Source organism: Phacochoerus africanus, chromosome 13, assembly GCF_016906955.1.
Source record: "Phacochoerus africanus isolate WHEZ1 chromosome 13, ROS_Pafr_v1, whole genome shotgun sequence".
Lineage (NCBI taxonomy): Eukaryota > Metazoa > Chordata > Mammalia > Artiodactyla > Suidae > Phacochoerus > Phacochoerus africanus.
Window position 1 is genome coordinate 75,545,751 of NC_062556.1, and position 17,464 is coordinate 75,563,214.

A 17,464-nucleotide genomic window follows, 5' to 3' on the forward strand; every position below is an offset into this window, starting at 1 on the left:
CAATTTTACTTCTTCTTTTCCAATTTGGATTCACTTCATTTCTTTTTCTTCTCTTATTGCTGTGGCTAGGACTTCCAAAATGATGTTGAATAAAAGTGGTGAGAGTGGACGTCCTTGTCTTGTTCCTGATCTTAGAAGAAATTCTTTCAGTTTTCCACCAATGATAATGATGTTAGCTGTGGGTTTATCATTTATGTCGTTTATTATGGGTTTTTTTTTGTCTTTTTGCCTTTTCTAGAGCCACACCCACAACATATGGAGGCTCCCAGGCTAGGGGTCCAATCGGAGCTGTAGCCACCAGCCTACACCAGAGCCACAGTAATGCCAGATCTGAGCTATGTCTGTGACCTACACCACAGCTCATGGCAATGCTGGATCCTTAACCCACCAAATAAGGCCAGGGATCAAACCTGCAACCTCATGGTTCCTAGTCGGATTTGTTAACCACTAAGCCATGATGGGAACTCTGTATGTCGTTTATTATGTTGAGGTAGGTTTCCTCCATGCCCACTTTCTGGAGGGTTTTTATATCATAAATGAGTGTTGGATCTTGTCAAAATCTTTTTCTGCATCTACTGATTTGATCGTCTGGTTTTTCTTCTTTAATTTGTTAATGTATATCTCACTTGCAGAAATTGAAAAATCCTTGCATCACTGGGATAAATCCTGTGTGATCATGGCATGTGATCCTTTTAATGTATTGTTGGAATTTGTTTGCTAATATTTTTTGAGGATTTTTGTATCTATGTTCATCTATGGTATTATTGGCCTATAATTTTCTTTCTTTGTGTGATATCTTTGTCCAATTTTGATATGAGGGTGATGGTGGCCTCATAGAATGAATTCGAGAATTTTTCTCCCTCAGCAATTTTTTTGGAAGAGTTTCAGAAGGATAGACATTCATTCACTCTTCTCTGAATGTTTGATAGAATTCACCTGTGATGCCGTCTGGTCCTAGAGATTTTTTTATTGGAAGTTTGTTTGTTTGTGCATGTGTGTACTTTTAAGGGCCTCACCCATGGTATATGGAAATTCCCAGGTTAGGGGTTGAATCAGAGCTACAGCTGCCAGCCTATACCTCGGCCACAACAACATAGGATCTGAGCTGTGTCTGCTACCTAACTACAGCTCATGGCAATGCTGGATCTCCAACCCACTGATTGAGGCCAGGAATTTAACCTGCATCCTCATGGATACTAGTTGGATTCATTTCCAGTGCATCACAAGTGGAACTCCTATTGGAGATTTTTAAGGGACAACTCAAAAACTATGATTAAAACCACCTTCTCCTGGGAGTTCCTGCTGTGGCACAGTGGGATAAGGATTCCAGCATGTCACTGCAGTGGCTCATGTCACTGGTGTGGTATAGGTTTGTTCCCTGGCCCAGGAACTTCCATATGCCATGGGAACAACCAAACCAAACCAAAACAAAACCAGAACTACCAGATGCTACTAGCACATGGATACAAAATTTTCTATTCTAAGAAGAGAAACTCTGCAATTCAAGAGCTCAAAATATCCGCTCACAGAATTTTTCCATCTCTCCTATTACGTTTGATGCCAGAATTTTTTATTTAAATGAGATATTAAATGGGATTTTTGAGGACTATATACATATTCTATTCCTCATCAAAGTTTTGCCCAAACTTTGGTATTTCCAGTACTTCTGGTGACTTTCGCCTGGATTAATTTTTACTATGGTGAATTCTAAATCTTAACCTTAGCATTCCTGCTGCATTTACTAGTTGGCTTTCTATTGTAGTGGTGGGCTCTCTTCTCCCCTAGAGTCAGGGATTCCTTTGCTTCTTGATGTCAGTGTGAATTCATGAGTCCTTAGCTACAGTTTTACAGTGATGTAAAAACATCGTTCAACCAAGTGATCAAAGTTAACTTCATTAGCGCTGGGACCAAGGTCCCAGCATCAGGCATCTTCTGATATGATACCATGGGAAGAACACAGCATCCCTCTGAGATTTGCCTGCCAAACATCTCATCGTAAGGATGCACGAGAGGAGAACTGTTGCAAATGGAAGGAGGCCAGAGCAAAAGGAAAACAAAATGCCCTGGTTGACCCCGAATCCCACCCTGAGCCAAGGGCTGACAGATCAAGGATGCCATTGGAGAAATGCATGGAACTCAGACATGGGCTGTGGTGTAGGTCATAGAATTTAGTGATGCCAAACGTTCTGATTTTGATAATATTGATGCAAGAGAATAATCCTTATTTTTATGAAATACATTCTAAAAGATTTAGGGCTAAAGGCGCCTGGTGCCTATGACTCTCTTTTAAGGGATTCCGGACAAATAAAGGAGACAGAGAGAAAGCAAAAATAGGGGGAAAGCATAAATAATGGGTGAATTTTGGTAAAGGGAAGAGTATTCATTTCTTAGGGTTGCCATAATACAGTTCTACAAACGGGGTGGCTTCAAACAACTTGTCTGCAGTTCTGGAGGCCAGAAGTCCAAGATCAAGGTGCTGGCAGGGCTGTGTTTCCCCTGGGGCCTCCAGGAGAGGGTCCTTCCATGTCTCCTCCAGCTCCTGGGGGCCCAGATACCCCCTGGCTCTTGATGGTATCCCTCCCATCTCTGCCTCTGCCTCACACAGCTGTCTCCCTTCCATCTGCCTGTGTCCCCAGTGGCCCTTATCATAGATGCCCCTCTTCTCATGAAGATGCCTGTCCTTTGCATTTACCCTCTCATGACCCCAGCATCTTTCCAATAAGGTCACGGTCACAGGTAGCAGGGTCGGGACCTCAGCGGTTCCTTTAGGGGGATGCAGTTCAGTCCCTAACAGGTTTACAGGAGCTGTTTGTACCACTCTTGCAACTTCGTGTCAACTTTAAATTCCATCAAGATAAAAAGTTACCAAAACTATTTGCATATGAAGAGTAGTATTTGTTAGAATACCATCAAGGACTTATTAAAATTGCAGTATCCGTGGGCTAGAGAACTATTAGTAAATGAAACAGTCCAGTCGACAAGTGTATTCTTTGACTTAAATTGCTACCTAATGTACACTAATGAAATGTTTATTTACAGGAAATGCGCATTTATTTGTTCATATGTCATCCGACCTGCAGTAAATAAGATTCCTCCTTGAGGGGAGTGATAGATTTGAGCTCCGTTTCCAATATTCCAGGAACAGTCTAGGACAAACTGGAGGTGGGTGGTCCTCCAGTTTAAATAAGGAGACAGGACACACACTCAGGGCTGCCAACAGGTGCCATTCCGTCCTCAACCGCAAGAGCATTTGCAGAGCCAGATTTTGCTACATAACACTGATTGCTTTTGCTTGCCTGATGGAACCCATCAGAATGTGGCTGATTTTCTTCAAGCCCAGCTGAAGAACTTGCCTCAGACTTTGGCTTTCTAGTCCTGAGTGCCTCCGTTGCAGAGGGGCCTGCCAACAGCAGTAATGCACTTAGCTTCTGAGTTAGTCAGAAGAAGGAACTTCATCAGCCATACATCTTCTCCATGGGGCTTGTTAGCTATGCGGGTCCAATTTCAGGATCCTAATGCAAGAAATACAGCTCGTTCAGGGGCTCATTTAGGACATATGTTTCATTGCCTATGAATCCGCTGTTCTAGGGACGTCTACCAAGTCCAGAACGTAGAGGGTCGGGGCAGAAGCACCACAGGTCGGGAGGTCTCACCCATGTCCAGAGGCAAAGAGAGAAGGAAGGAAGGAGAGACAGAATAGAGGGACAGAGGGGGGAAGGAAAGGAGGAAGGGATGAAGCAAGGAGAAAGAAGGAAGAAGAAAGGAAGGAAAGAGGGAGAAAAATTCTGCCACAGTTGCCACCCCTCACGAGAGAGAGAAGGGAACTTGAATATGCATGGTATGATTTGGTTCTTTTATGGATACGCTCTGAAAAATAAATGTCAGACAATCTAGTGAAAAATAATTACCACAAAATTCATCATCGTTTGCCTCAGTTTTTAGTAATTAGTTTAAGTTCAGAGTTTAGCTACTCATTTTCCAATTTGTCTCCGTAAATTGTTTTTAGGGCCTGATGTGTGCCAGGCACAGTTGGGGACATAAAGAGCAATAAGATGTCATCTGCGAGAAGGAGCTTCCTGATGCCCTGGCCAGTCTGCACGCAGAATGATCCCTGGGCATTCAGCTCTGCAGACCAGTGGGTGATTCATGGGTTGAAATTTCAATGCGTGAACCCAACTAAAATATCCAGCACCATTTTAAATTTCAGGCTCTCTTCGAAAAATCCTCATTACTTCTTAAAAGAATAGAGACTATGTTGCCCAAGCCCATGCTTCCCTGGGTACCACGTTGTTCTGCTATTTAGTTTTGCTGTTACTGATAATGTGTGACTCTTCATTATCATCATTGTCGTCTGGCATCCAGTTAGATGCTTGACGTAGATAAGATTCTACTTGAAACATTTACGCATTGGGGAAAAGGAATGACTTGCTTATCTCCCATCTATTGGTATCGAAATCAGTCAGGACACATCCTGCAGTTGCGTCTGGATTCTTTAACCCCTGGAGCCTGGAGAGGCGAACACAGCCTCATCCTCCGGGCTGGAGACTCAAGGAGAGGGACCACGAGCCAAGCCTCCCAAAGACCATGGTCTCAAGTAACTTCCTGGCAAACGCTGAGTGACTGGAATGCAATGAGATGCACCAAGACATAGGAGGCAGTCTTTAGCACCTTAAAATGACGTTTTCCTTGGGTAGGCGAGAAACTGAACTAGATAATGTGCGCAGTTCAAATCAGAGACTATTTTGATATGGTTATAGGCAATATAACGTGCTTCACTCTGATGCCGAGGTGAGGAGCATAGGTGTGTGGCGGGCAAACATTAGGAACGTGGAGTGTGTTACAGCTCTGATCTATCCTTCTATTTCCTTTTTACAGTGTCGTAGAGCAGACCTCTGGAAAAGCTGTGCAGACTTGCTAAGGCATAGGAAAGCACACGCACCCATGCACACGTATATACATGCATATGTGTGTATATGCACGATACATATAAGTGTGTATATGCACACATATACACACATAACGCAGACTCCTATTCAGGAAGAAGAAGGAGGTGAAACTGCCATCTGTTTGGTCTGAGTTCAGTGGTGTGGTCCTGGGAGGCATGTGGGAAGTCTTGCCTGATAAAGTTTATGGGGCTTATTTAAGAATGCAGAGCAGGGGTGCCCGTCGCAGTGACCGCTTTTGAAAGAGTGAAAGTGTACCCCCGTCCTAGCACTTAGGCTGGGATGGGCAAAGAGCCAGGCAGGAGGGTTCAGAGGTGCTGGATGGGGCACCCTTTGCTGCTAAAAGTTGTGTGAGAGCCCTATTTAATATATATTCCATCCGTTCATGTCTACAGTTTCCGATTTTTTTTGTTAGAAAACCATTTCTGAAAAGAGAAAAACCAGCCAGAAGCCACGCGCTCCAGGTTTTGTGAAAACGATTACAGTGAGGCCAGCTCTTTGATGAGTTTCTGTGGCGAGCACAGACCTTGGAAGAGTTACCGGGATGGTTTGGGGAACTTGAGTCCAAGTTCACACCGGAGTTCTCCATTCAGACCGAAGGCTGGGGGCCCTTCTGTCATGTTAAGACAACTAAGCAGGTGTAGGGGAGCCAGCCTAGCGGTGTATAAGGTTTATACCCAGGGATTGAATATGTGGGGTTTGGCAAGCAGGGCAGGGAGAAGGAGCTGGGGCTGGTGTCTTGTAAGGGTCAGTGGAACCGTTTTAGACCACCAGCATTCTTCGTAAAGCATCTAATACATTTGTCTTTAAAAAAAAAAAAACCAATTCCCCTTTCCCACTGATCCTGCCAGGTGTGCCTCAAGTAAACTTTTCTGAGTGAGATGGGAATGCAAGTTTTGATCTGCTTTCTATGTTAACAATATAGAAAGATGCATTTGTTCTTGTTCACCTGCAGGCTGGAGCCAACGTCCTTCTCCAGGACGTCAGTGGAAACACCCCGCTGGATTATGCCATGGAAGGGACAGAGTCAAGCGCTATCCTGTTGACCTACTTGGAAGAAAACGGTAGGCGGATGCTCTGAGTGACCGTAGGTGAAGAGACGGAATCGTAGAATTATACGTGGGTCTATTTTTAGGTGCGCTTCCGTGGTTTCGGATGGCTGTTGTTTCCCTCAAGCGTGTGAATGAGGGCTCGTCCTGTGCAGCATTTTCCGTTTCGTCAGTGCAGTTCTGCAAGCCAGCAGAAAGCCAGAGACCACAATGACGGGACGTTTTAACAGGCATCCGAAGTCCATAATTAGCGGGACGGGGTTTGTAATTATGAGCTATTCTCCACTGGGAGGGGAAGGGAAGTGAACCAGCACAATTGAATTTTGAGTTAACGAGCTCAAGGTCATGCAAAGCTCAGGTCATGCAAAGCGTACTCGCTTGGGAGCGCTGGGCCTCCTAAGAGGCACCTGCAGGGAAGCGAGGGCTAAAGTCAAGGAGAGTTTGTACAGCATCCTGGAATCCATTCTTGGGGACACTTGGAAACTCAAACCTTGTCAGAAGGTGCCAGCCTGAGAAGATGAGGCCGAGGTCCCAGATGTCTTTGCTGACAAAGAACATTTAATTGCACAGAACGAGCGAGCGTATAATTTCATGAGTCAGTTCAGCACAGGCGAGGTGGCAGGTGTTTGGAATCCGGAGTCTCCTAGGAGGTTAAACTAAAGAAGGATGCCCCCCTGGCTCTTCTTCTTTCTGCTGTTTGGGTATAAATAACAACAAAGGCATGCCAGTCCCTTCAAGTATGATCTTTTACCAGAGAAGAAGTTTACCATTTTTCCGAGGCCCACGGTGCCCGGGGCTTTGCCCTTCTCTGGGAACAGCCTGCACATCTGTCTCTTTGTTCCTGTGCTCTGCTCCTCCTCCTCAGTGCCGCGACCCACAGTTTATTCTGAGGATGGCTTAGAATAATCATCGTCAGTGCTTAGCAGCCATGGTTCTTAAAAAAAAAAAAAAAAAGCTCTCATTAATTCTGAAAGCAAAGCTCCGTGAGATCATCTTCCTTGGAGAAGAGGTGAGCTGGGCAGTGGTTCCGAAGGTCACCAAGCCACGGCCCGAGGCCACCGGCTGTTCCTCGTTCAGGCTCCCACGGGAGGGACCTCACAGTGCCTGGCATCTTGTCAGCCACGACTTGTTGCAGAGAGAGATTCCATTGCTTCCAAGGGGAACAAACTCGAAATTTTGCACAGTCCACTGTTGGGCTTGGGCAAAGTTGCACTTGGAGTGTACGGCTGCGATTTGCGTGAAGAGCTGGGCTGTCGTATTTAGCTGGGCCGGCTCAGCAGGGTGCTTTTCAGTTCTTCTCATTGTCCGGAATTTCTAATAGCTACAGTCATATCTCTTTCTTTTTGGAAACTACAATAAGTATCTTTTTTTTTTTTCTTTTTATGGCAGCACCTGTGGCATAAGGGAAGTTCCCAGGCTAGAGGTCGAATTGGAGCTGTAGCTGCAGGCCCAGCCACAGCCACAGCCATGCGGGATTTGAGCTGCATCTGCGACCTGTGTCACATCTCACAGCAGCTGCCAGATCCTTAACCCACTGAGCAAGGCCAGGGGTCATACCCGCATCCTTAGTGAGACAACATTGAGTCCTTAACCCACTGAGCCACAACGGGAACTCCTAAAATTAAGGATCTTTATTTGCAAAAGAATGAACTTGACTTCTAAACCTTTCCAACCCATTAAAAGGTTTGGTTTGATAAGAAAAATTGAGTATTTGCAAGAGCAGTATTACCATCCCATAGAAAGAAAGGTACGTATAGTCTTTCGAGAGGCAGATTTAGCAACGATTAAGGAAAAAAACCGAAAACAAACGAGAGAGAGGTCCTGGCTCTGAATGGTTAGGGGAAAAAAAATCTGTCACGATGGCTGTCACCGTCCGTTTGTGAAATACACATTTGCTGCAACGAATTCAATTTAATATCTCTTAAATTTTTAATTCTGTTTTCCATTTGTCCCGCTGGCCTCTGCCTTCCATCCACCCACACCTCGCTCACAATCTGGTTCCATTTCTGTCCGCGTCCCTCCGTCCCCTTATCAAGATCAGCTGCCCTGGTTCCAGTTAATACTGTCTAATTCGATTTATTCTCTGTGCCCCCTTGTTGGTGAACTTTTAGAGTTATCTGTTGTGACAGCCTGGCCTGATATCCTTAGAAATGTCTGTGATTCTGAGATGGAGTTTGTATTATGATTTGGGGCACTGCCTTCTCCCGCCTCGGCAGTGGCAAACCTTGAATTCTCACTCTGCGTCCTACAATCTCAAGTCAGAGCCCTTATCTGCTGTCACATCAGGATGCGTGTGGCAGGAGGCAGGCCAGGTCGTGAGCAAGCTGATTACATGGAAAATCACCGGTCACAGGTTCTAATTAGACTGTCAGCACTGTGCACCGGGGGACAGCAATTAACCTCAGCTCACTGCCTGGGCTTCCTGGGCTGGAAAACGAGACAGCCAAGGGCTTCTGATGGGGTGTTTGATGCATATGAGATCTCCGGTGCACGGCAAAGCAGCTGGCGTTCCGGGAAAGCAATTGATTCTGAAATGAGCCAGCAAGGAAAGAGAGCACAGCTGGGTGAGCTCAAGGTATCCAGGACAGGTGTCACTGGAGGAAAAACAGACAGGTGCGTTTTTCCAAGTCCCTGCAGAATAAATAAAACAAAACCTTTTTACTTTGCCCTCCACATAGCATCACAACGGCCCTTTCTCCTTCCTTTCCAAGCCATCCTTTTAGAGAGAGCTGTCACCTTTATTTGTCTGAGTTCTCAATCTCCTCTCCGGAGCGCACTGAAGTTCGACTTCCACCTCTGCCCATCTGGCTGCGCCGCTGCAGCGATTGTCTCTGCCCTTCTCGGTTCCCTATCCAGCGGTTACCTCTCTGTGCGCCTGTGCTTCCTCATCTCTTGTTCCGTGCACTGACCTTGACGACACTCCCCATGAAAATCCTCTCCTGCTGTGGTCTTGCCAGGGTTTTCCTCCCTTCCCTTAATTTCCTTCGGATGCACCATTTAAACATTCAGAAGCCAAAATGGTGGTGGCTCCCGAGGCTTTATCTCTGAGCATCTTTTCGTGTGACTCCATCCCTCTTCCTGGCTTCTCCTCCGTCTTGCTAGTGTCCTTCGCACCCGCCTGCTCCTGGGGCTACTCCTGCAGCTTAGATTCCTTTCAAGACCTTCTGCCTTGCATGTACAATGACAATACACGTCTTTGACTTGAGTAGCAGTCAGGTTGAAATAACACGTCCAATATGGACCTTCGTGCTGTCCTCTCATCCCCTTTATATAATGATTCTGTTTATCTTTACGCCCAGGAATCTGAGCATCTGAACATCGCTTTTCTTCTGAATACCTCATGTTGAATTATCACCACTTCTTCCAGATTCTCTTTCCTTGACTCCTCTGTAATATATCTGCGAAGCTCGCCCGTCTTGCTGTTACTGCCTTCGTTTACACCCTGGTCTTTCTCGTTTGGAACAGACTTGGACACTGGCCGTCTTGCCTCCGGACATAGCCTTCCCTCTGCGTTTTTCAGAGGACTCCCGGCTCCGTCAGCCTGCAGATGACCTTGTAAATTTCTCCTGCTTAACAAGTTCGTTCAAAGATCTGTGGCTGCACTAACCCCTTCAGAATCACTCAGTGTTGGGGTGAGAATGATCCCGATTGCCTGGGACAGCCCCGAGTTATGCCTGCGGGCAGGATGGGGGAGAGGATTTGGCAGAGGGTTACAACACCCCTTTGGCGTAAACTGGTTTATTTCTCTTTGCGAGAACAACTTTTATTTATTTGCCTGCTTAACGCTTTTGCTTCCTTCAAGTGCTGGCTGTCTTAGGAAGCTTGCCATGGGGACCAAAATTGAGATTAGATGCTATTCTACGGTAAAATCAGACCCAGAAACCATGTCGTGTTGTGATGATAAAATTAGCTATGATAACAGCACAGAGTACCCCCTTGCAGGATGGGTAAGGTAATAAAGCAAAAGTCAGTTGTTACCAAAAAAGTATTGCTGGAGTTCCTGCTGCGGTGCAGTAGGATCTGTGGAGTCTCTGCAGCACCGGGACGCGGATCCAATCCCCAGCCCAGTGCAGTGGGTTAAGAGATTCTGTGTTGCGGCAGCTTTGGCATAGGTTGCAACTGCAGCTCAGATCTGGTCCTTGACCTGGGAACTCCATATGCCACAGGGTGGCCAAAAAAGAAGAAAAACAAAGCAAAATGAAACAAAAGCAATATTGCCTTAAGAGGGAGAGGTAAGAAAGGTTAAAATAGGGGTTTAGATGGACTCAAGTGTTAACAGAGGTTCAGTTTTGTACAAGCGCCTATTGACAGAATAAAATCGAATCAGACCACAGTGTAGCATCACCTGTAATAATGTGTGCATTTCAGGTAAATGATATGTTTCTTCGCTCCTAAAATTTTAAAACATTACTAAATTCCTGTGAAAATAATAAATCTAAGCATTATATTCATGTTCTTCAGAAAACAGTATGAAAATACAACTTTTTTGTTTCTGTTTTTGTTTTTTGTCTTTTTGCCTTTTCTTGAGCCACTCCCACGGCATGTGGAGGTTCCCAGGCTAGGGGTCTAATCGGAGCTGTAGCCACCGGCCTACACCAGAGCCACAGCAACTCGGGATCCGAGCCGCGTCTGCAACCTACACCACAGCCCACGGCAACGCCGGATCCTTAACCCACTGAGCAAGGCCAGGGATCGAACCCGCAACCTCATGGTTCCTAGTCAGATTTGTTAACCACTGTGCCATGACGGGAACTCCAAACTTAACTTAAAAAAAAAAAAACAAAAAACAAAAAAAACAGAGGCTTGACTATAATCCACTATGAAATAGACTAGTTATGGGCTATAGCTGTCTTATTATTTTTTTTTTCTGGGAACATCTTAAGAAATTTGAATAAGTGAGGGAATTTCCATTCTATTATAGTACCAAGAGTGGACCTATGCCTTTTTCCTGAACATATAACAAAAATCTAAAATTCGCGTCTTATTTGACTGAAAATTAAGTTTTAAACTAGTAGGATACAATGGTATAATATTCCCCCTTCATACCTTCACAACAGTGACCAAAAATGGATTGTGTTCCCTGTAAAATTTCGTACTGTGAATGAGTCTGCAATGAGTGACGTCTCATCTCTGTTTTGTGTCTTTCGTCTTTGAGCCCGAATCTTTTTTTAATCACTCAATTTCAGTTACATGTTTGATGATTGTCTAAACCATGCCTACCGCTTCGGTAAACACTGCAACATCATAAAAGGTAAAATGATGTAACTTGGAAGTCGAGCAACCGTCAGGTTCTTCGACTCCTTAACATGCAAATGGAACACTGACAGGCGAGAAGGAGTATTTTCCAAATATAATGCGCATGTCAAATCCCCGAATCCTAAAAATAAGGCTAGAGTGACAGCTTTAACTGGTTCTGAAGAAACCTCGAATGTGCCTGTTGGGGAAATCTCTTCGTTCTTCTGAAATCGCTTCTGATGGTTCGGAAGCTGAGGTGTGATCAAGGCGGTTTTTCATTCAAGTTTCTACCAAATTGGGTTTGCTTTGAACAGAGTGCTTGAAACGCACTCCCCTTTCACACATTTCCTTTGGCTTTTCTGGTTCACATATCCCCTGCCTCCTTATTGTTAAAGAAAAGCCCCCAAGGGAATGGCAGGTGACCCACATCCCCCGAGTCTGACGAATAACGGCAGCCCCCTCTCGCTGCGTGCCTGCTGCATGCCAAGTCCTGTTTTCATGAGCACGAGGGAGACCAAGCTGGCAGTCCCCTTTTGCAGATGAAGAAACCGAGGCAGAGGGTAAATTACCTGCCTCCGTCAGCACTAAACAAGATGAAGCGCTGAAACTCCTGAGCCTCTGCTCAAGTGTCCATCCAGGAGCAGAGATTGAGAGATGCAGTGGGGCAGGCGTGGTGTGCTCTAGGGGGAAGTGATGGCGGGTCTAGACCACGCTGGGCCCTGCCATGTAGACAGGTCTCATAAGTGTTACCGATAGCTCTGTTCCTTTGGAAATGTATTATCATCTGAGTGCTGGAGGACACAGAAGACCAGGCAGGGGACATCACTTTCCAAAGTCACCCTGGAGAATTGGCTGCAGACCAGGCTTGGCCAGCAGGATCACTCCAGCGTTTTTGTGCACTGCTCTGTGCTGTCTCTTCATGGTTGTGGCAAGGACTCAATTGGATAAGTGATAGGAAGTACCCGTGAGAGTGGCTGATTCAGTGCAAACAGCGGATGCCTTCTTAGCGTCACTGCCGTCGTCACCATCGTCAGTATAGCTGTTACTGTCACTGTTCCTCTCAGGTGGAAGGAGGTGGATAAGTTCCCCTTAGTAAACACCTGTTGTGTCCAGGGACCAATGGGAGGAACAGGGGATGCATAAGTGCAGAGGTAAATGCTACCCTGGAGAGTGTACCGCCACCACCCTGCCATGAAAGCTCAGGCTGAAGTATGTAGTGGATAGAGGTGTGTACAGGTGAGCACACCTGAGGCTTCTCTGCCTAAGTCCCCCGCCTCAGAGGAGCCAGGCTGTCAGTTCTTGGAGCATCCCTTGAAACCTATTTTGAAAATATTTTAGATATCTGAGAAAGTTGCGAAAATAGGTTGCAGATATGTTTCACTCAGCTTCACCTAACATCAAGAATATCCACAGCCGGGGTCCATTCCTCCAAATTCAGAAATTGACATTGACCAATACTATGAGCTAAACTGCGGCATTATTCCGACTCTCCCAGGTTTCCCACTAACTCCTTTTTCTATTCCGGGATGCTGCGTTGCTTTCAGGAGCAACTGTTTTGATGAGGCTATCACAGGGAACAAAAAGGGTATTTTGACCACTCATATGAATTCAGTGCCAGTAGTTTACAATACTTGGGGCAGTCTCGGCAGATTTCTAGTAAACACGTGCATGGCTGAGGCAGCCTGTCACATCTTTGGGATAGAATAAGAGGAAAAGTATTCCAGACCACCCTCTAGCTGGAAATAAGACCGTATGGCCAACGAACCAATTATAGCGGCTTTGAGTGAGAAATCAAAGCGGAAGAGGGGCTTCAAAGAGGAGCACGTTGAAAAATAGAAGATAAAACGAAATTTTTACCTCCAGCAGCTGAGAAGCCGTTCTGAATTCTGTTTGAAAGGCTCTTTTCCCCTAGGGGTGGATGTGGCCTCCCTGCGCCAGATGAAGCTTCAGAGACCAATGAGTATGTTAGCAGACATCAAGCGCTTCTTAGCCTGCGGGGGAGACATTGACCAGAAGAATGACGACGGCGTCACACTGGTAAGTTCCCGCTCCCCCATGGGAGGCATTGCTTGCATTGAGAATGACGTACCTTGATTTCTAGAACACAGAATCGGAGATCATTAACTTTTAAGTAATTTTTAAAAATGTTCTTGATCATAAGGGTAACGTGAATTCCCTGTAGAAATTTGGCCAAATGCTTAAACAAGCAAAGAGGAGAACGAAAATCCCTTACGCCGCCGCCCAGAGAAAACCAGTGTTTATCTGCGAATGTAGTCTCTTTAAAACTTCCTTCTATGTATGTTTTTCCTACAAATTTAGAATCGTTTTCACCCATTGTTTTGTCCATGTGATTGTTGAGATAGAACTTAGAGGAGAATGTTTTCAATTTAATTCTAAGCAAAAGAAACTGAGTTACTCTGAATGAATTTTTACATTCAAGCAAACTCCTGCCATTACTTTTTTATTGCTATCAGGCAGTTGCAGTAAACTTTTTTTTTTTGTATTTTTGTCTTTTTAGGACTGCACCTGCAGCACATGGAGGTTCCCAGGTTAGGGGTCCAATTGGAGCTGTAGCCGCTGGCCTACACCACAGCCACAGCAACTCGGGGTCCGAGCCGCATCTGCGACCTACATCACAGCTCACGGCAACGCCAGAGCCTCAACCCACTGAGCGAGGCCAGCGATCGAACCCGCAACCTCGTGGTTTCTAGTCGGATTCGTTTCCACTGCACCATGATGGGAACTCCAGTTGTAGTAAATTAAGCACATAACAAATAAATGTTGATGAATTTTAATGTAAACGCAATGTCTGATCCTGAAAATAGGAACAGTTGGTCCTCTTGACCCATAAAATTACCTGGTTTGGGCATATGCTGGGGTTAAAATGAATTGTTGTAGAAATAAACATGTTGAGTCCCAGGAAAGTAAATTAGGGCAGCAGAAGGGCTGACGCAGCTCTGAGCCGTGGGATCTGTAGCTGTGGTTGGAACCAATTTTAGAAAAAGCCATTCAGTTTCTACCATGGGGACAAACATGTGACGAACGCAGCAGATGAGGAAAGCTACTTAAGTGCGTGGATGAGAGTCGGGAGACCTGAAATCACTGTAGATTGAGTGCAGATTCGATGCCTGGAGACTTCTAGGTAGAACTCTCTAGATAGGATGTTGGCCTTTGGAATGTAGACGTCGGAAGACTATCAACAGATGGAACTCGAAACTATAAGGACAGAAAACGAAACATGTCGAGAGTTTATTGAAAAGTGACACATTCAAATGGAAAAGCGTTCGAACTAGTTCATCGAGGAGCTATTTACTGAGCACACCCTGTGAACAAAATCATAGGGAACAAAACCAGACATGTGCTTGTCATGGACTCACATTTCATTGGGGAGTACAGGTATTACACAGGATAAATAAGCTAAATATACAGCATATTAACAATAATAAATGCAAAGAGAAATAATAAAGCAAGACATAGAGATGCTGAGTACACAGTTGACACTTTGGGTAGATAGACAGGTAGGGTCTCACCGACAAGGAGAGTTCTGAGAGATGCCGTGGAAGTCTGCACACACTGCAGGTGAGAAGGGCAAGCATCCCAGGCCGGGCAGTGCTCAGTGCAAAGGTCCGGAGTCAGGACCAGGCGTGGCGTGGTTGAGAAATAGCAAGGAGGCCAGTGTGGCAGAGCAGAGCAAACAAGAGCGGAGAGGCAGCCAGGGCCAGGTCACTCCTGAGGGCCTGTGAGGACTGAGGCAGTTACCCTTCGTGAGATGAGAATATATTGGTGAGTTCTGGAGAGCGGCCCCACAGGATCCAACTTCCATCCTAAAAGGACCACTCACACTGAACGCTGTGATAAGCTGGGACTATCGAAGGGCAGAGGTGAAGCTGAGAGTTCCGCCCGGGGGCTTTTGTTCTCATCTAGCAAGAGACAATGTGACTTAGACCAAGGTGGTAGAAGCTGAGGTGGTGCGAGGTGGCTCGTTTCAGTCTGCATGAAAAGAAGATCCATTGGGATTTCCTGATGGACATGTGGTGTGAGAGGGAGAGGAGACTTCACAGGGACTCCGAATATTTCTAGTTTGGACAGGGGGAGTGATGGAGTTGATACTGAATGAGCTAGAGACGGCTGGGGACTGTGCTCGGAGCAGAGAGATTAGGATGGATTTTAGAAATGAGAAGGTGGAAGTGCCTCTTAGCCATCGGCATGGAGATGCCACGTTTGTGTTGGATGTCGGAGTCTGGCATTTGGGCGATGTCTGGGTGGGGGAGGCGATTGGGGGGATTCTAGCATATTCCTGCTGTTGGAGACCTTGACCCTCGATGAAGTCACAGATTTGATACAGGAGGAAAGAGGGTTTTGGGGACTGAGCCATCGAGCTTAGAAAAGGGGGAGATCCAGAATTGAGATGCGATGAGGAATCCCCCAGGTGGGAGGCAAACCGAGAGAATGAGATGTCCCAGGAGCCACGAGGAGAAAGAATGACAAGGAGAAGGGACCATTAACTGCCAAATACATCCGGCTGAGAGGTCAAGTAGATGGAGGTTGAGGCTTGGCTGCCGTACGTAGGAACAGGGAGGGTGGTGGTCTCCGGGTCCAGGGCAGCTTCACGTGGAGCGGTGGCGTCAGAATCCACGCTGCCATAGGCTATTTAATTAGTGGTTCATTTAATGCTTGAACTACGTTAATTAACGCATATCTAGTGCATAGCAAAACCCCACCGGAGTCTCTCTTCCTTTGTTTGGAAGAACACATTGCAACTTCACATTGTTGTTGTTTTGTTTTGTTTTCCATCACAGTAAATAAAAACAGCGCTCATGCTCCCATCCCTGCTAAGTAAAAGGACCTGCATATTTAAGAAGATGAGCTGTGGTTGAAAGAATCAATACGCGGCAGTAAATTGCTATCATTTCTGCCCATATTCAATTTTGGCATTCCTTGTGACTTTTTTATTGAACAGAGAACACAAATGTGGCAAATAATTACGCTGTAATAACTAAATTTTGTTTTCTTATGGATGCTGTGATCACTGTTGACTTTTTACAAGGAAAGTAACAACGGGGGGGGGGGGGTAGGAAGTCCTTCCGTGAGGATCACAGCAGGTAGCAAATGGCCGTTGCTTTGATCCTTGTGTGTGAACGGGTGGGTGGATGATGTCGCGAGCAGCCAGTCTTGGGGTCGCCTCTCTGTAAGGTGCATTTGGTGTGTTCCTGCCCATTGTTACTGATGACGGGAAGAAAGGCTGTCTACAGGCTGAGCTGGAATGTCAGCTGTTCATCACAACTAGGCATCATGCCTCCCACTGTTACATGGTGTATAAAAGAGATGAAACTGTTACAGAAAAACCCAGTGAGGATAAACCGAGTGAGATTTTCTCGGGAACGGCGAGGCGCACGCCCCGAGTGAGGAGGAGGTGGTTTGAGAGCGGATCCTGGTCTGTGGACCTCAGGCTTCCAGCTAGAGAGTGAAGGACATCAGGGCCTGGGATGGTAAAGCCACACTTAACACACAGGGCTGTGCCATCCTGGGTTGTGTGCCGCGGAAACAAGCAGGTGTGTAGATAGTTGCGCATCTTCTGGGGACCAACCTTAACAGGCAAAGTGAGTGTGGTGGGGGAGGGGCGGCTTGCAGGAAGAGCCTTTTCCTGTTTAAACACATCAGCAGTGGGATGAACGCAAGTTTCTTTAGGAGCATCCACACTTCAGCCTCATCCTTACAGCTCAACTAACTAGGTGTCCTCTCACGTTGGCTATTTGAAAACCTGAGTGCTAGAGTTCACGCTGTGGCTCAGCAGTAAGGAACCCGACTAGGATCCATGAGGATGCGGGTTCCACCCCTGGCCTCATTCGGTGGCTTGAGGATCCGGCGTTGCCGTGAGCAGTGGTGTAGGTGGCAGTCTCGGCTCGGATCCCGCGTTGCTGTGGCTGTGGTGTAGGCTGGCAGCTGTAGCTTCGATTCCACCCCTCGCCTGGGAACCTCCATGTGCTGCAGGTGGAAGCAAAACATAAATAAATAAATAATAGATAGATAGGTAGATAGATAGATAGGTAGGTAGACAGACAGACAGACAGATAAAATGTGAGTGCTGGGTGTGCAGAGAAGCGTGGATTCGGCCCACAGTGGCTCTGCTTCCGGGGTCTGTTACCCCAGGCGACCTAACCCACAACTTCTCCAGTTGCAAAATCAGGATGGTACAGAAGAGAAGAAACCATTTATAACTCTTAGGCAGGATGTTTG

General features: G+C 46.2%; 1 protein-coding gene across 1 annotated transcript in view; it reads left to right on the forward strand.

Moving 5' to 3' along the window:
* The window catches only part of MYO16 (myosin XVI), a 421,162-nt gene that overhangs the window by 79,905 nt on the left and 323,793 nt on the right, over positions 1 to 17,464 (forward strand). Inside the window, exons 4-5 of the mRNA XM_047756311.1 lie at positions 5,899 to 6,007; positions 13,140 to 13,264. Of these exons, the coding sequence (XP_047612267.1) occupies positions 5,899 to 6,007; positions 13,140 to 13,264 (234 nt within the window). The remainder of the gene's footprint in view (positions 1 to 5,898; positions 6,008 to 13,139; positions 13,265 to 17,464) is intronic.